Consider the following 20398-nt stretch of genomic DNA (forward strand, 5'->3'; position numbering starts at 1 on the left):
TAAGGGTTGCATGTGTTACTCTAATGGTTACATGTGCTACTCTTAGAGTTACATGTGTTATGTTTTTGTGTTTGCATGAGTGAATTGTAGGATATAGCTCAGTCAGTAGGGCAGCCCTATCAGATGTTGAAGTTTATGGACCAAATGTGTTCCTTGTATTTTTCCCATTCCAACCAGTGTCTTGTGACTGGTGTATCATAGTGGCATGTGCTGTTGTTATTGTATTGACTGGTGTATCATAGTGGTGTGTGCTGTTGTTATTCTTGTATTGACAGTGAACCAATGTCCTGTGACTGGTGTATCATAGTGGCTTATGCTGTTTATGGAAAAGTGCATAAAAACGATTCCTTTCTGCTAATGGTGTGGGTTTCGTCTGAAGACTGTCAGAATTTAAAAAAATAAAGTGTTTTTTTTAACAACACCACTAGAGTTCATTGATTTATTCATTATCTAGCCTTAGTGGAAACATGGTACATTTTTCAGTTCCATAGCTAATGATTAATAAATCAATGTGTCTATAGATAGTCTAGCTTCCCAGCAGTAAACGTTGTTTTCTTACTATAGAATGCACTGCAGCCTATTTATTTGGGAACTGATTGGTTTTTTAAATTGCACACAGTAATTATAGTGCTTTTTTAAAATTTCCATTACACTAAGGGGCGGAACGTAGCTCAGTGGTACAGCACTCACCTAATGTGCGATCGATCGAGGATCGATTCGCGTCGGTGAGCCCATTGGGCTATTTCTCGTTCTAGCCAGTGCTCCACAACTGGTGTAACAAAGGCCGTGGTATGTACTATCCTGTCTGTGGAATAGTGCATATAAAAGATCCCTTAATGCTGCTAATCGAAAAGAGTAGCTAGCCCATGAATTGGCGACAGCAGGTTTCCTCTCTCATTATCTGTGTGTGGTCCTTAACCATATGTCCAACGCCATAAATAAAACATTTCCTTCCATCCTTCCTCCCTCCTACTTAGAACTACTTTTCTTCCTCTATCTTAGAACTACTTTTCTTTCTCTGTGAAATAAACCAAAATTATGTTCATGAAGGCAGAGGACTATAAACCAAAATTATGTTCATGAAGGCAGAGGACTATAAACCTAAATTATGTTCATGAAGGCAGAGGACTATAAACCAAAATTATGTTCATGAAGGCAGAGGACTATAAACCAAAATTATGTTCATGAAGGCAGAGGACTATAAACCAAAATTATGTTCATAAAGACAGAGGACTATAAACCTAAATTATGTTCATGAAGGCAGAGGACTATAAACCTAAATTATGTTCATGAAGGCAGAGGACTATAAACCAAAATTATGTTCATGAAGGCAGACGACTATAAACCTAAATTATGTTCATGAAGGCAGACGACTATAAACCAAAATTATGTTCATGAAAGCAGAGGACTATAAACCTAAATTATGTTCATGAAGGCAGAGGACTATAAACCAAAATTATGTTCATGAAGGCAGAGGACTATAAACCTAAATTATGTTCATGAAGGCAGAGGACTATAAACCTAAATTATGTTCATGAAGGCAGAGGACTAAACCAAAATTATGTTCATGAAGGCAGAGGACTATAAACCTAAATTATGTTCATGAAGGCAGAGGACTATAAACCAAAATTATGTTCATGAAGGCAGAGGACTAAACCAAAATTATGTTCATGAAGGCAGAGGACTATAAACCTAAATTATGTTCATGAAGGCAGAGGACTTTAAACCAAAATTATGTTCATGAAGGCAGAGGACTATAAACCAAAATTATGTTCATGAAGGCAGAGGACTATAAACCTAAATTATGTTCATGAAGGCAGAGGACTATAAACCAAAATTATGTTCATGAAGGCAGAGGACTATAAACCTAAATTATGTTCATGAAGGCAGAGGACTATAAACCAAAATTATGTTCATGAAGGCAGAGGACTATAAACCTAAATTATGTTCATGAAGGCAGAGGACTATAAACCTAAATTATGTTCATGAAGGCAGAGGACTATAAACCAAAATTATGTTCATAAAGGCAGAGGACTATAAACCAAAATTATGTTCATGAAGGCAGAGGACTATAAACCAGAGGACTATAAACCAGAGGACTATAAACCAGAAGAAACTAACTTTTGCATGGGTTGTATTTTTCTCGCATGAATAAAAGCATGAATGTAGAAAACGATCTAGGAGACTATGGTGGAAGCATGCCCAGATGGATGGAGTAGGATCAAGAAAACATTTGTGTTTAACTACACCGCTAGAGCACATTGATTTATTAATCATCGGCTATTGGATGTCAAACATTTGGTAATTCTGACATATAGCCTTAGAGAGGAAATCCGCTACATTTTTCCATTAGTAGCAAGGGATCTTTTATATGCACCATCGCACAGACAGGATAACACATACCACAGCCTTTGATATACCACCCGTGGTGCACTGACTGGAACGAACAATAGCCAAGTGGGCTCAGTGACGGGAACCGATCGCAAACTGACCGCGCATCAAGCGAGTGCTAATTGCCACCGGGCTCTGTCGAGTAGGATCGAGAAATGCAGTCTATTTTGCTATTTTGTTTATATTTGAAATGTGTTTGGTACATGTAGCCAGGTACTCTGTGGGGATTGGTTGTGTAAACAAATATGTGTATAGGTTATGTGTATTGACCTATATATATAGCAAATTACATATAATTTCTGTTTGTAGGGCAGTTTTAATGAAAGTAAGTTACAGGTTAAAAAAAAAAAAAAAAAGGAAATTCTACACAAAAGCATCAAAATAGTGAATTACATGTGATCTGCTGGCTTACATGTATATATATACACATGTATATGTACACAGTGTTTCTGCCAGAAAGAAATGTTTGTGTATGGCACTATGGAATTGAATGCAATCACAGTCAACAGGAGGCATGGGCTGGGGGGGGGGGGGGGGGGGGGGGGGGGGGTGCTCCACCAGAAAGAAAATGGGTTTAGTTTAGGGTTAGGGTTAAAAAATCATGCAGTAATGATAAGAGTAATCAATTTTGTCAAAAGATTAACGTTTTAAAAAAATCTGCAAAACATTTTGGGTATATGGCGCCATACCCATTTTACCCTCTGACAGAAACCCTCAATCACAGGGCCCCGTACGTTCCACAAAACAATCTTAGCCTGAAGATCACCTTAAGTGCATCGCTACCTTATGCTCTTAAGGTGATCTTAGTGTTAAGATCACTTGGTGAAACGGGGCCCTGAACAGCCAGGATTTCAAATGTTAACTCCAGCCTAATTGTTATTACTATTGTTATTATCATTATTATCATTATTGTTGTTATCATTATCATTATTAGTTTGCAGATGATTATTTTTTTCATACCAAGATGAACATACATGTAAAAGAAATAACAGACAATACTTATAATTAAATTGAAACATTCTGACTAATAATAACACTAAATGTGCATATTTAATTTTTATTTATTTGTGGGGTTTTTGTGGGGTTTTTTTGGTTCAAAAACAATAACGCTCAATAAGACAATTAAAGTACCACTATAAAGTGATGTCATCAGATATGACATTCCCTGACAATGTAATTTTTATGACCATCGAGAAATAAAAACAACTGTCATTGTTACGGCTGGACCAATGCGATGACTTTAGATTGTGATGAATGACCAATGAGATGACTTTAGATTGTGATGAATTACCAATGAGATGACTTTAGATTCTGATGAATGACCAATGAGATGACTAGATTGTGATGAATGTAAGGGAAATTTACTGATTATTGTTTGTTGCAGATGTCTACAAGTGAGATGGCGGTACCGTCCGTGTCGGCTATGCCAAAGGTAATTAAGAACTGTTCCAAAATTGATGTCATGGGAAAAAGGAGAGACATGGGGTGGGGTGGGTTGGAGGGAGGAACTGCCTGCACAGGCAGGTGCAAGGGAGCACCAGCAGTAATTGGACTTACTAATGTATGCGCAAAAGTATTACACACATCAAGATAGTGTTACATTATCCGTTTTCCTACCAATTTGAGTTTATGGTAATATAAGTACAATTATAATGAAAGACCTTTGTTAATCAATGAAAATGTTTTAACAGGCTGAGTCTCCTGGTGGTGGATGGTATTAATTGATAAAAATGTTTTAGTAGGCTGTGTTTCCTGGTGGACGGTATTAAAGGTAGGGTCAACTCAAACAAGAGCCTTATGTGTTGGAAAGATTCATACCCGGACTACCAACACATACTGACACTTTAGCAAATAAAAAATGCGTAATTTTAGAGTTAATAAAAAAACATGATTATTCCTGCTAACTGGGGGCAGCCATTTTGTTTCGTTTTTGTATGACCGGTGGTATAGCTTGGGTCAAAGTGACGTCAGCTCCGTCCATCTCCTCTATGCACAGTGTAAACAAACGCTCTAATTTATGACAAGGCGCTTCGCTTTCATCAACCTGACTTGTAAAACAACATAAATGACTTAATAATATAATAAACTATTTAACTAAATATATTTCAATTTGCATCAATAGAAGAAAATGGAGTTATAGTATTTTTCTTTTTTTTTAAATCTAAAGAAAAAATGCATATTATTAGGCCTATTGGTAGGGTACGTTGGAGCAAAAACAACCACTCACAATACTCAAGTGACACTTTTCTTTTCTTTGGGACAACGTAATTGGTAAGTTTTGTGATTTTAGATGGGAAAGCCTACTTAATCAAGGGTTTTACAGAATTACTTACAGTAATAAAGCAGGACGGTTGATAATGCCCATTACGATTGGAGGGGTATCCGTGTGGTTACCACACAATACCCTGAGATCTTAATAAAAGAGGCACGTCTTTTTAGTGTGTCTAGACACAGTGTCTGGGGACTGTCTAAATATACACCTGCCAATCAGGAATCACAGGTACAGGCCATGGAAAGAAAAGACCCAATTAACCAAGAAAACACTCCGATTATTATTTCAGTCCATGGATTAATTTATGTACAAAATATAAAACAGTTATTTCAACACTCTTGACAATGGTGGTTTATTTTGTATTGAAAAATAATATATAATTGTTGCTGACTATTATTACAGAACATTGCGATGCATTCACAAAAACTCAGGTATGTTTTGTTTCTTCAGTTCGGAGACTAATTCCTGATGTGATACATTAGGTATTATGTAACCACCAGCTCGCCAGAGGGCGTCCCTTACCGAAATGACTTATATTTTTCACTTATAAGTGAAGTATAAGTCGTTAATACTTTTCAAGTATAAGTGACTTATAAGTAAACGATTAGGATTTTGTATGCAAATGAGGTATCACTTATACAAAGTATATGTGACGTATAAGTGAAGTGTTAACCATATATATAAGTGAAGTGTAAGTCATTCGCTTATATTTAACAGAAGTGTTAGATATATATATAAGTGACTTATAAGTGAAGTACCAGGTATAAGTGAAGTGTAAGTGATTCACTGATATTTAACACAAACTGCTGTATAAGTAAAGTATAGGTGAAGTATAAGTGATTCACTGATATTTACAAACATTGCTGTATAGTGAAGTAAAAGTGATTCACTGATATTTTACAAAAAATGCTGTATAAGTGAAATATAAGTGAGGTATAAGTCATTCACTGATATTTAACAGAAACTGTTGTATAAGTAAAGTATAGGTGAAGTATAAGTGATTCACTGATATTTTACAAACATTGCTGTATAAGTGAAGTATAAGTGATTCACTGATATTTACAAACATTGCTGTATAAGTGAAGTATAAGTGATTCACTGATATTTTATAAAAACGCTGTATAAGTGAAGTATAAGTGAAATATAAGTGAATATCAAAGGTTGTGGTATGTTCTGTCCTGTCTGAGGTAAGATCATATAAAAGATGACTTGCTGCTTTTGAAACATGTAGAGAGCTTCCTCTGAATACTATGGGTCAGAATTAATTATCAATTAAATTTTTTACATCCAGTAGCCAGTGATGAACTAATCAGTGCTCTGGTGACATCATTAAACAAATGAAATTAGGCAGCAATCTGTCCCTGGAGGCCAAATTTCAATATTCTAAGGTAATTTCTGTATTAATGCGACTGACCCTATCTCCACCCACAGAAATGGACACCAATTTTGGTCAAGCTACCAGCTGGTAACAAATGTTTTGTCAAGAAAAAGAAAAAGAAAAAGAAAAGAAAAAAGAAGAGTGAAACAACAGGTTCAAAATCCATGAATACCATGGGAATTCCCATGACCCATTTAATTCAAATAATTGTTTTAAAAAGTTATTGTTCTTATGTCACCAGTACAGTATGACAGCACTTCCACACCCTATCTGTAAACTGTCAGCAAGACATAAAAATTGAAGCACAATAGTCTTTAACAAAGTAGTGTTTTATTCTTCCCGAAGTGACCCACTAATACATGTATATCTGAACAGTATATGCAAAGAAATATTTTATAAATAATATAAATGAATATTTATTTTTAAATGTTAGATTGGATTCTCTCACATCCCTTTTTTTCAGTTATGTCTTGTTCAGTGCCATCTTGATATATGTCATCCAACATTCAGATGGGATTCTGCAAAAGAAAAACATATTTCATATAGTCTGAATAGATCTGCTATGTAATTAGCAATTGTTTAATGTAAACATTTAGTTCTTTCTATTAGTTTTTAAAGACTAAGTTAGAGAATCACAGCCTACCAAGTTTCAGATGTGGGGAATCAAAACTTCAGGAAAAAACAAACTTTCAGTTAAATTTTAAATGTTACTTCTAAAAATAATAGTTTAAAAAAATATTCAATCAAATCTCTAGAATAAACGTTAATTTTTGTATTACAACAGACTTTGAAATATTCAATGTTGAACTTTAATTTTAATTAAGAAGAAACCAGAAAATAAAATACATACATGTATATACATATATTTTTAAACTCTTAAGTTCTGGAAAGTACTAGAAAGAATCATGCAAATAAGTAATAACTGTTTATAAATTTCTCTGATTCAACTGATTATGTTTCCATAAGTTTCATGTATTTGTATGTACATGTTGAGGATATTAAAGCTGGATCGATGATCAACTTTAATAAAACATCAGTCAGACTGATTTGTTCAGTACATGAACCATTACAACATGTATGCATCTGGTGATATATTATAACTGGTGAATAAATGAAAACATCCATTTTAATTTTGCATTTTGTAAAAAATATGATGACCATAGGTTTTTCTTTTGGTGTTCTCTGTAGCATCTTTATTTTTCTGAACAATAGGTATTCTGACTTTAGAACAGTTTGATGTAAATGATATTAACATGCAATGATTGGGCTTATAAAAATTAATATGTGTATTAAGCAAACATAAAAGCTAACAAATATGTTTCATGTTACTGTTTAAAATGTCAGTCATTACAACTGCCCCCATTTCCCTTGGGCTTTTAATTAGAACTGTGTGAAGTAAATTAATTACTCCCAGTCTGCTAGAAGTAGAGATACACATCCTTTTGATAAGACAGGTACAAAGTGATCAGGTGACAACTCCCATTATGATTCTCCTATAGACATTTTATTGCCCCAATTAGTGGAGCTATGTAATCCCTTTGTAAGGTGATATCTAAAGACTTCCAGTGTTTGTGAATTGCAGAAGTTGATGAACATTACATACATTATTTTAGTTCATTTAATCAAAATACATATATATATATATATATATATATACTCTTCAAAAGAAGAAACGCAAAACCACATTGTCGTAACATTTGGAGAATTGATTTAATTATTGAATGGTGAGTCCGATAATTACCAAATGTTGCAGGATTGTTCACAATTCACTCTAGTCCATTGTGAGTAAGTGATAGGACACACCACCAAGGTCAAGGTCATCTGGAGTCAATACCGGGTGTGGCCTCCGCGTGTGTTGACAACTGCCTGGCACCGCCTGCCCATTGAAGCAACCAGAGTACGGATGACGTCCCGGGGGATGGTGGCCCACTCGGCCTGCAAGGCTGCTGCCAGCTCGGGCAGGGTCTGGGGCTGTGGTTGTCGCTGTCGGAGGCGTCGGTCCAACTCGTCCCATAGATGCTCAATTGGGTTCAAATCCGGTGATATCGATGGCCAAGGAAGGACATTAATGTTGTTGTTCTGTAGGAAAGCTGTTGTGAGACGTGCTGTGTGAGGCCTGGCGTTGTCATGTTGGAACACTGCGTTGGCGTTGGCCATAACTGGAACGATGTGTGGCCGGAGGATCTGGTCAATGTAGCCCTGTGCATTCAGGTTGCCCTGCACGTGGACCAGGTCAGTTCTGCCAGTGTGTGAGATGGCTGCCCACACCATGACACTACCCCCACCGAATCTGTCCACTTCCTGCACGCAGTTTGCCGCATAACGTTCACCACGACGCCTATACACGCGACATCTTCCATCATGACGTCGGAGCAGAAATCGGGACTCGTCACTGAACCACACCTGTCTCCATCGCAGTTGAGGCCATTGTCGATGAATCTGGCACCACTGCAGTCGGAGTCGACGGTGTTGTGGTGTTAAGATGACACCTCGAACTGGACGTCTGGCACGAATTCCTAACTCACGTAGGCGGTTCCGTACGGTCTGGTCGGATATCCTGCGCAAACCTAGTATTGCTGCGGCTGTGGAGGTGGCAGTAGTCAATCGTTCCCGAAGGTGGCGTACCCGGATGTAGCGGTCCTGCCCGGGGGTAGTGACCCGTGGTCGACCGGATCTAGGGAGGTCACGTGTTGATCCATGTTGCTTGTAACGGTCCCACAGTCTGGAGATGGTGCTTGGGGACACATGGAATGCCCTGGCAACGGCCGTTCTGGATTCGCCTGCGTCTAGTCGGCCGATGGCATTGTTTCTCTGCGGTTCACTGAGACGTGGCATGTCCTGGATTGTCAACTGTCGGCCAGATACAGAGGCCAGGCAAGCGAACACCCTGCACTTTTATACTGTCGGTGTTCATGTTGCACGTGCAGACAACGCACGTGCAGTGGTGACATGGTTTGCACGTGGCTGCGTTTTTGCGAATATTCACATTTTGGAACTTTATTGTACAGTAGCTGCGTTTTATCGAATGTAACCGTGGGAATGTGTTTGGGACATGCAATGACCTTATATTCACAAAGCATGAACCGGTAGGAAACATAAAATCGGAGTTATAACCCATTTGTACCCTTTTGCGTTTCTATTTTTGAAGAGTATATATATATATATATATATATATATATATATGATGCTTTTCAAGTTGGTTTTATCACATAAACTGTTTTAATGTACAATGGCACAAATGTTCCTCCATTGCTCCTATAGTCACAATGATTAAAATTATATTTATTAAAAATTATAACTTATTAATACTTCCAAGCTATTAATTGATCATATGGATTTAAAAACTTTAAAATTTGCCTTGACATAAAAAAAAAAAAAAAAATCATGTTTGTTGGTAACAGAGGGAAACCACAAGTATATTTTAATTAATTACTACTAATTACTTATAATATTTAAATGTAAACAACAACACCAAACCTTTATGTGACAAAATAACTATAATCAGCACTATAGTTTGAACTATAGTTGTATTCACTAAATGAAATGTCTATGCACATGCATTAACATAAATGAAGAGAATTTATCAGACAAAGGAATGCCGCCATTTTGTCTATTTGAAAATCCAACAATGATTGTAATGCATGGTTTTTAAATAGGTGCTACATGTAGTCATATAGTTACCAAATTAGTTTTCCTGTATGATAGACTTGTTCCACGGACATGAGGTATAGTCTTAACAAAACACATGTGCACAAAGAAAATGTCCAGGTGCCGCCATTTTGTTTTTTTTCTGTAGTTTCCTCCTGACTGGAGACCCACACAGTGGTATCTGAATTAAGTCCTTTTGAAGTTGCACCATGGCAAGGCTATTAATCTCAGGATTTTGCACCTCTCATAATAATCCCTTGTTCTATCTGAATTCCTGATGTCATTGTTGTTTTTTTTGTTTTTTTTAAAGTTAATTAACTTTTTTTTATATGTAAATACAAATTACTATTAATAGATAAAATAAATCCATATTGTAATAAACATTGAAATGAAGCTCACCTCCACCCCCCCCCCCCACCCCCACCCCCTCTACACCCCTCTGCCCTACAGCAATAATTTTACAGATATTTATTGTGAAAGGTGGTGAGTCTGGAGGGTCTATTTAAGTGAGGAGGTAGCATGGGATAATTATAATCATATAGCATCATGTGTATTAATATTAATATTAATAATTTTTAAAATGATTATTGGAAATACTATCAAATTCTGTTACATGTATGTTTGGTTGTTTAGCCACTGTTCCCAATGAATTTGATAAATCCTGTGAGAAGTTATGAATTTTTAAAAAATAACCATGAAAATGTTTTGGACTTAGTTTTTTCCCCGTTCATTTGGAACACATCATTTCCTTTGCAAAAGGACTATCTCCAAACTAATAGTTTACTTATATTTCACTTATAGAAACAAACAAAAAATGTCTTAATTCCAGTTCACTTATACCACTGATAAACCACTTATAGGTGAACTATATGTGGAATATCAGTGATGTATCAGTTAACCATTCTTTTCACTTATACTTATACACACTGATACTTCACTTATACCAATATATGGGTAACTTATAGGCCACTTATAAGTGGCGTATAAGTAAAGTATATTCCACTTATAAGTTTGTATAAGTTATTTCCATAAGGGGTATTCACTGGGATGGTACAAAATTACTGTGCCCGTTATATATAATAGCCGTCACATTTAACCATTTTATTAATTAACTATACAATTATACTTGTTGATATTAAGCAATAATGTGCATTATATATCGTTGAATATGCATACCAGGCCAAATACCTTAATTGTCCCCTCCTTTAATTGATGAAATTGTTTTAACAGGCTTAGTCTCCATGTGGCCCATTCAATGGGAACGCGACTCAACGTATGAAAGGCCTGTATTAATTGATGAAATTGTTTTAACAGGCTGAGTCTCCAAGTGGCCCGTTCAATGGGAACGCAACTCAACGAATGGAAGGCGTCACCCAGCTTCACGCAGCGGCCGTCAACGGAGACAAACCCACACTTGCCAGGCTCGTGATGTGTACGTGGCTTTTAGTTATATAGTATTAGTGTGAAATCACCGAATTCCATCACATTGCTTTAAAGTTTATTATATTATATTTTTAGGCGCGTCTAAAAATTAACTATTCCCTTTCCATTATTTATTATTAGGACTAATTATGTCTGGTCCCGATCAGGCCCCCGATCTTATGGGAGGTCGGATATGGGACTGGCATGCAGAGATGCCAACCATTATGAATTGGTCGAATCATTATGAATTTAAATCATAGATTACACTATTATAATTGTCTTGTTTGAAATTCCGATTTTTAGAAAGAAAATCGTAATTTTGCGTCAGATTGTATTTTGGAAGGCACAAATGTTATTAACACCGGAGAAATGGAACTTTTTCCCTCTTCACTGTCAATAATCGTAGTTTGGTTTCCTGCCTTTTTCTTTAAACTTATGGATTCCGAATAGCGAGCATAGCATAAACCAGTCTAGCAATCGGTCTTCCGAATAGCCCCGATGTTTGCCGATTGAGTACGGCCTTGAATGTTACTTTACCAAAATGTTGAAAAACGCGCTACTGAGCCATCACTGATAACATTCCTATTTTGGGAGGCCTGGATTCCTATGACACTCCATCTAGGGTTGGCATCTCTGGCCATGTTCAGAACCCTAGTGGTATATGAGAACGTAATTCTAGTTGTACCTACCTATGGTTATCAAAGGTAAAATTACCCATTTGTAGGGTGAAAGCATCAAAAGGTGCCTAGTCCTTAATAATTCACCTCCTTCTAAAGTCTACATAATTGTAACTGATCATGTGATCGAAAGTTGATCACTTGATGTTAACCGATTATAACCAATGGCCGATGATGAAGATCCAACGAAGTCCCAACACAGTGTAAAGTGGGTAATGAAAGGAAATTAAAAACTTACCTACGTGTATTTGAACACTATGTTTGTAATTATAAGAATTTGTCTATTTAAAAAAAACTTTTTTATCCATCTATAACAGTCCCATCTAAATATATTTAACAGTCACAAATTTAGTATAAAATTGCTACAGTACCCAATTTTATGCAATTTGTGATCGTTATACATTAAAATTAACACAAAAAGTGACAAAACATCTGTTTGTTGTTGACAGTAGGCCAGTGTGACATTGACACGGGGGACCAATTTGGTCGGAGCCCACTCATGTTCTGTGTGCTGGCGGACAGACTGGAATGTGCTGAGCTGCTCATCAAATCCAGTTGCCATGTCAACCTCCGAGACAAGGGCGGCCGGACAGCACTGCACTGGGCCGCTCATAAGGTAAGAATTACTACGACTGAGAAAACCCCTAGAAATATCGTAAATTTGTGTAACATGATAAATGAGACTATGTGATATGGATGGTCCATACTTCAATGTTCAAATGTATGACTACAGTTAGATGTGTAATCCAGCAAACAATAAATGTTAAAATGTATGACTACAGTTAGATGTGTAATCCAGCAAACAATAAATGTTAAAATGTATGACTACAGTTATAGATATGTAATCCAGCAAACAATAAATGTTAAAATCTATGACTACAGTTAGATGTGTAATCCAGCAAACAATAAATGTTAAAATCTATGACTACAGTTAGATGTGTAATCCAGCAAACAATAAATGTTAAAATCTATGACTACAGTTAGATGTGTAATCCAGCAAACAATAAATGTTAAAATCTATGACTACAGTTAGATGTGTAATCCAGCAAACAATAAATGTTAAAATGTATGACTACAGTTAGATGTGTAATCCAGCAAACAATAAATGTTAAAATGTATGACTACAGTTAGATGTGTAATCCAGCAAACAATAAATGTTAAAATGTATGACTACAGTTAGATGTAGATGTGTAAAATCCAGCAAACAATCCAGCAAACAATAAATGTTAAAATCTATGACTACAGTTATAGATGTGTAATCCAGCAAACAATAAATGTTAAAATCTATGACTACAGTTAGATGTGTAATCCAGCAAACAATAAATGTTAAAATGTATGACTACAGTTATAGATGTGTAATCCAGCAAACAATAAATGTTAAAATGTATGACTACAGTTATAGATGTGTAATCCAGCAAACAATAAATGTTAAAATGTATGACTACAGTTATAGATGTGTAATCCAGCAAACAATAAATGTTAAAATGTATGACTACAGTTAGATGTGTAATCCAGCAAACAATAAATGTTAAAATGTATGACTACAGTTAGATGTGTAATCCAGCAAACAATAAATGCAGAACTTCAGGGATGTGAGCACTACGCGGAAACATGTAAATGCGCTTTTCCATTTTGTCTACAAAAAAACTACAAAAACCTCCGAAAGTGGTATTGCTCGATCGCAAATAGTATTCGCACATAGTACATTTCTTTGGCTGGATTTCGTCAGCTTCGCTGCGATTGGCCAGTTTTGTCAAATCTAGGAAAAGCTATTTGAAAGCCGTTATTCGACTTGGGAAGAAAGAAGTTGAGTGGTAAGCTTTTTTGTTCCAGTCCCTCTCACATCCATGGAACTTACTTTACTTGAAATATATATATTTGTTCAAATGTATAGCAAGAATATAATATGTAAATACTGTAAATTGGGAAAATATTGTGTGCATATTAATTTTACATTGTTAGCGTCGAGCCTCAAGTTGCAAAATTTATGTGCATGAATCATTTTTACACGCATTATTTTTTACAGATGCCAACAGTCATTCACAAAATTTAAACATTGCGAACATGCGCTAAGGTGCATACATATGTATTCACAAAAAAGAAATGTATTAATCCGGTTTACATTAGACTGAGCCACATACCAGCTGTTTTTCCATGTTATTTATTCCATGAGTTTATAGTGCGCAAGAATTTGATAACATGCGACCACGTAGCGGCAGAGTGGTATAAATCTTGCGCACTATAAATGAGTGTAATAAATAACATGACAAACAACTGATGTGTGCTTCTGTCTATTTATTACATACCAATGAAACTTTGTAACCTATGTGTTTGTGTTGCCAGGGTAACTACCGACTGCTGAAGCTGCTGCTATCGAAAGGAGCTGACTGTCGTGAGAAAGACAATGAAGGCCAGACAGCGCTACACTTGTGTACGCGACACAAACTCCCAAAATGTATGGCCTTGTTACTACGGCAACTGACACCAGGCGAGATAGATGATCAAGACAAAAACAAAGTATGTTTATATAATATTACAACTTCCCTCTGTGACATGATAAACACTATTCTGTTTGGAAAGCGTAACTAAAATACTATGTTATCCATTGATAAACCTCAGAAAATTATGTGAAATATGGCGTCATTATGTAAAACTATTCATGGAAAGGACTTAAAAACTGTGAAATACGTAGGTAACATTTACATATGTGTGTAAAACTAGGTGTCCTGTGAACTGTGAACTAGATGTACTGTGAACTGTGAATTAGATGTCCTGTGAACTGTAAACTAGATGTCCTGTGAACTGTGAACTAGGTGTCCTGTGAACTGTGAACTAGATGTCCTGTGAACTGTAAACTAGATGTCCTGTGAACTGTAAACTAGGTGTCCTGTGAACTGTGAACTAGATGTCCTGTGAACTGTAAACTAGATGCCCTGTGAACTGTAAACTAGATGTCCTGTGAACTGTAAAATAAATGCCCTGTGAACTGTAAACTAGATGCTCTGTGAACTGTAAAATAAATGCCCTGTGAACTGTAAATTAGATGTCCTGTGAACTGTAAACTACAGTGAAATCTCTCAAAACCGGACCCTCAGTAAACGGGAATTCCCTCAAAACATGACATTTGTCATGGTCCCTTTTTAAATATCTGTACAGAAGAGAACCTCTCCAAACCGGATACCTCTTAAAACCAGACTTTTTACTTTGTCCCGAAGGTATCCGGTTTAGAGGGGTTACACTGTAGATGTTCTGTGAACTGTAAACTAGAACATCCCATGAACTGTAAACTAGATGTTCTGTGAACTGTAAACTAGATGTTCAGGGCTGCCAACCATTACGATTTATGCGGAATCATTACGATTTTCCATCTCTGATTACGCCATTACGCCCGTAATCTGAAAGATTACGGCAAATCTGCGTTTTCCTGTTTTTGGGGTGGTTTTTTTTGTAATAACCTACCACACCTACGAATCACATAAATTGCACTCGCCCAACTAGCCGCAAATGCGCACAGAAGTTTTTTTTGCGCGCGCAACGCACTTCGGAATAGACGTAGCTTGTGAAACGACTCCATTTTGTAAAGATGTCGAAAAAAACGCGAACGATCAGAGCCATATGAACTGTGCAAAGCTCAGAAAAAGCCAAAAGTAGTACAGAAGTATAAACAGGACTGCAGCAAGGAGTGGCCTGTTTTGAAGGCCAGTTCTGTTAGTAATACTAGTGCATTTTGCACTTTATGTCGTGTTGATTTTTCTGTTGCCCATGGCGGGAAAAATTATTGCCAAAGGCACATCAAAATGAAGAAACACCAGGACATCGTTGAGGCCAGCGATAAAACAATTCACAAACAAATATCTGGATATTTTACACAGCAAAAGGGTTTATACGACGGGTCACAATTCACGCGAAAATGATTACTCTTTCCCGTTTTTAAATGTTGGCAGCTATGGATGTTCTGTAAACTGTAAACTAGAACATCCCATGAACTGTAAACTAGACATTCTGTGAACTGTAAACTAGATGCCCTGTGAACTGTAAACTAGATGTCCTGTGAACTGTAAACTAGATGCCCTGTGACCTGTCCTGTGAACTGTAAACTAGATGTCCTGTGAACTGTAAAACTTAATGTGTATGTTTTAGAGGACGGCTCTACACTGGGCTGCATCGTACGGGAACCTGGAGCATGTGAAGATGTTGATAAAGCAGGACTCTAACATCGGGATCCCCGACACGGAGGGGAAGACACCGCTACACTGGGCGGCCAGCAGTCGCGACCCCCAGGCCGTGCTGTGTGTGCGCTTAATACTGGTCAGTGACTGTAAAGCATCGTCTACATGATACACGTAGGTCATGGTACGATACGTATCCCGATATGTTGGTTGCAGTTTGATATGTGGGTCACGATACGATACGATACATATACTGATACATGGGTGTGATACCATACGTATCCTGATATGTAGGTCACAGTTTGATACGTATCCCGATATGTGGGTCATAATACGATACATATCCTAATTCATGCAGGTTTTCTGCCAGAGGGTAAAATGGGTATGGCGCCATATCCAACTTTGTTTATAGAATTTCTTTTTTTAAGTTAACATTTTGACAAAATTAATTACCCTAACCCTAAACTTAACCCATTTTCTTTCTGTGGGAGGCTCCTCATACCCCACTGACTGTGGTTGCATTCAATTCCATAGCGCCATATGCAAAACTTTCTTTCTACCAGAAACACTGACATGGGTTGTGATACAATATGTATCCTTATATGTGAGTCGTGATATGATACATATTCTGATATGTGAGTCACGATATGATACATATTCTGATATGTGAGTCGCGATATGATACATATTCTGATATGTGAGTCGCGATATGATACATATTCTGATATGTGAGTCGCGATATGATGCATATTCTGATATGTGAGTCACGATATGATACATATTCTGATATGTGAGTCACGATATGATACATATTCTGATATGTGAGTCGCGATATGATATGTATGCTGATACATTGATCCAAATACAATACATATCGCAATACTCAAAGACACTGAATTTAATTCTTAAGCACTGTAAATTATTTTTGGCCGTTTTGGTAACATCTTTGTTACAATTAAATGACATTTCAGTTACAACGTCTAGCTTAAGTGTTGTTTGTAGTAGCTAAAAATACACAAACAGAAAGTACCTATCTCAGGAATTGTATGTGTCTCGATATAGCTGTCATATATCGATTTATTACATAATGAAAATATATCTGTATTCTTTTTGGTTAAAAACCAATCACATGACCATCCGTAAATGGTGATATTGCCCTGAGACGGTCTCACCGGTCCATCAAAAGTGATATTGCCCTGACCAATGAAAATAAAGATGAGACAAAATTCTATCCAATTAATGATTAGGTAACATATGCAACGTCAACTGCTAATTCTAATGTAAACAAGCAGAAACTTGTGACAAAATGTTTTGCTGTCCTTCAACAAAAAGATAACATCTTTAGTCATACAGAGTTTAAATATGCAAATACGACAAAGACAAGGTCAGTAATCGTCAGATTGTGTATGGAATATATCGCAGATTTAGAAACGTACATGATACATAAAAATGCAGTTGGAATCGGCACTCTCAGGATTTTATGTTATAAATAAAAAATGCATTTGAAGGTAATCGGTATAAATGTATGTTCAGATTTATCACATTTTGTTTTTTTTATTTTGCTATTAATATGATTTTGGCACTCTTGTTGGTTATAATGTCTCGAATTAGATTTTTTGTCTTGGTAATGTTTCAACTGTTTAGTTCCCGCATTCCTCTGCATGTCATACAACGTCATAGAATTACGTGACGTCAATAGCATGTGAAAAAAGGTCAATTTTTTGCCATGGACAGCAACGTAAACAAACTGATTTGGTATTTTTCTTGCATTCTATTGTCTTTGACCGCTGTGTAAAAGTCTTTGAAAGTCTTTGAAAATGGCCGTTGAAAGTCTTTGAATTTGTTTTGTCTTTAAAGCTATGAACCCTGGAATGTTAAACATCATACCAGCTCCTATATTCTGCAGTATAATGTATATACATACACGTGTATGTTGTTCTTTATCTCCAGCAAACCACGCCCAGTGTTATCAACTGGCAGGACTACGAAGGACGGACGGCGCTACATCTCGCAGTCGCCGACGGCAACGAGAGCATTGTTAATTTATTGGTGAGATTACCTTCAACCGGCCTCGGTGGCGTAGTGGTTAAGCCATCGGACTACAGGCTGGTAGGTACAGGGTTCGCAGCCCGGTACCGGCTCCAACCCAGAGCGAGTTCTTAAGGGCTCAGTGGGTAGGTGTAAGGCCACTACACCCTCTTCTCTCTCACTAACCACTAACCAACTAACAACTAACCCACTGTCCCGGACAGACAGCCCAGATAGCTGAGGTGTGTGCCCAGAACAGCGTGCTTGAACCTTAATTGGATATAAGCACGAAAATAAGTTGAAATGAAATGATTACCTTCACATTGTCAATCTGATCTGGGGGCAATTAAAACAAATTAAACAATTGTTGATGATATCATGATTAATATTAACTCATTTCATGGCCCATTAAAATAACTAAAATAATATAATAGTAATATATGGTATTATAGACACATAAGGGATAGGATGTTTTTGTTTTTTGTGTTAAGTTTGAAAAAGTATTTGATTTATTTAAAACTTATTTACATTGAAACTTTGGATGTTACATTATTAATCATTATTAATTGCTTCTGTTAATTCTTAGATTGTGGGATTTAAGGTGAAGTTTATGACATGGAATTGCAAAATATCTACATATTATTCTTTTTACGATTCCGGGAGAATGCTTAAACAAACAAACAAAGGTTCATTGCTTGATTAGATATACTGCACAGCTCTGTATTTAGATACTTCTTATGTAATCATTAGGAAGCATATATCAAAGGCTGTGGCATGTGCTATCCTGTCTTGTGGGATAATGGATATAAAAAAAATATCTTGTTACTATTGGAAAAATGTAGCGGGTTTCTTCTGTAAGACTATATGTCAAAATTACAAAATGTTTGAAATTCAATTGCAGATGATTAATAAATCAATGTGCTCTAGTGGTGTCATTAAACAAAACAACCTTTAACTTTTAACATTTGGAAGCAGTTCATAGGCTGAGGTGCAAAAGCCAAACAAAGATATTATTGTTACATGTGTGTGTGTGTGTGTGCTTTCATCGTAATAAATTTTAGCTCGGCAGTTAGAAATCGTTTTGAATTTTGGATTTTTTTTTTCCTTTCAGACGTCGATTGAGAAGTGTAATGTATCCGCGTTAGATAACATGTTCCGGACGCCTCTACACTGGGCAGCTGTTCTAGGTTAGTACCATGTGCTCTTGTTAGATAACATGTTCCGGACGCCTCTACACTGGGCAGCTGTTCTAGGTTAGTACCATGTGCTCTTGTTAGATAACATGTTCTGGACGCCTCTAGACTGGGCAGCTGTGCTAGGTTAGTACCATGTGCTCTTGTTACATAGCATGTTCCGGACGCCTCTACACTGGGCAGCTGTGCTGGGTTAGTACCATGTGCCCTTGTTAGCTAGCATGTTCCGGACGCCTCTACACTGGGCAGCTGTTCTAGGTTAGTACCATGTGCCCTTGTTAGATAGCATGTTCCGGACGCCTCTACACTGGGCAGCTGTTCTAGGTTAGTACCATGTGCCCTTGTTAGCTAGCATGTTCCGGACTCCTCTACACTGGGCAGATGTGCTGGGTTAGTACCATGTGCTCTTGTTAGATAGCATGTTCCGGACGCCTCTACACTGGGCAGCTGTTCTAGGTTAGTACCATGTGCTCTTGTTAGATAACATGTTCCGGACGCCTGTACACTGGGCAGCTGTTCTGGGTTAGTACCATGTGCTCTTGTTAGATAACATGTTCCGGACGCCTCTACACTGGGCAGCTGTTCTAGGTTAGTACCATGTGCCCTTGTTAGCTAACATGTTCCAGACGCCTCTACACTGGGCAGCTGTGCTAGGTTAGTACCATGTGCTCTTGTTAGATAGCATGTTCCGGACGCCTCTACACTGGGCAGCTGTGCTGGGTTAGTACCATGTGCCCTTGTTAGCTAGCATGTTCCGGACGCCTCTACACTGGGCAGCTGTGCTAGGTTAGTACCATGTGCTCTTGTTAGATAACATGTTCCGGACGCCTCTACACTGGGCAGCTGTGCTGGGTTAGTACCATGTGCTCTTGTTAGATAACATGTTCCGGACGCCTCTACACTGGGGAGCTGTTCTAGGTTAGTACCATGTGCTCTTGTTAGATAACATGTTCCGGACGCCTCTAAACTGGACAGCTGTGCTGGGTTAGTACCATGTGCTCTTGTTAGATAACATGTTCCGGACGCCTCTACACTGGGCAGCTGTTCTAGGTTAGTACCATGTGCTCTTGTTAGATAACATGTTCCGGACGCCTGTACACTGGGCAGCTGTTCTGGGTTAGTACCATGTGCTCTTGTTAGATAACATGTTCCAGACGCCTCTACACTGGGCAGCTGTTCTAGGTTAGTACCATGTGCCCTTGTTAGCTAACATGTTCCAG

General features: G+C 37.4%; 1 protein-coding gene across 2 annotated transcripts in view; it reads left to right on the forward strand.

Annotated features, from left to right (window-relative positions):
• The window catches only part of LOC121373423 (inversin-like), a 92749-nt gene that overhangs the window by 19705 nt on the left and 52646 nt on the right, over nucleotides 1-20398 (forward strand). For both annotated transcript variants that reach the window (XM_041500068.1, XM_041500069.1), the window contains exons 2-8: nucleotides 3776-3823; nucleotides 11004-11121; nucleotides 12238-12404; nucleotides 14132-14305; nucleotides 15929-16096; nucleotides 17908-18006; nucleotides 19097-19172. In XM_041500068.1, coding sequence (XP_041356002.1) covers nucleotides 3776-3823; nucleotides 11004-11121; nucleotides 12238-12404; nucleotides 14132-14305; nucleotides 15929-16096; nucleotides 17908-18006; nucleotides 19097-19172 — 850 coding nt within the window. The remainder of the gene's footprint in view (nucleotides 1-3775; nucleotides 3824-11003; nucleotides 11122-12237; nucleotides 12405-14131; nucleotides 14306-15928; nucleotides 16097-17907; nucleotides 18007-19096; nucleotides 19173-20398) is intronic.

The sequence above is a fragment of the Gigantopelta aegis genome, chromosome 5, assembly GCF_016097555.1.
Source record: "Gigantopelta aegis isolate Gae_Host chromosome 5, Gae_host_genome, whole genome shotgun sequence".
Taxonomy (NCBI): Eukaryota; Metazoa; Mollusca; class Gastropoda; order Neomphalida; family Peltospiridae; genus Gigantopelta; species Gigantopelta aegis.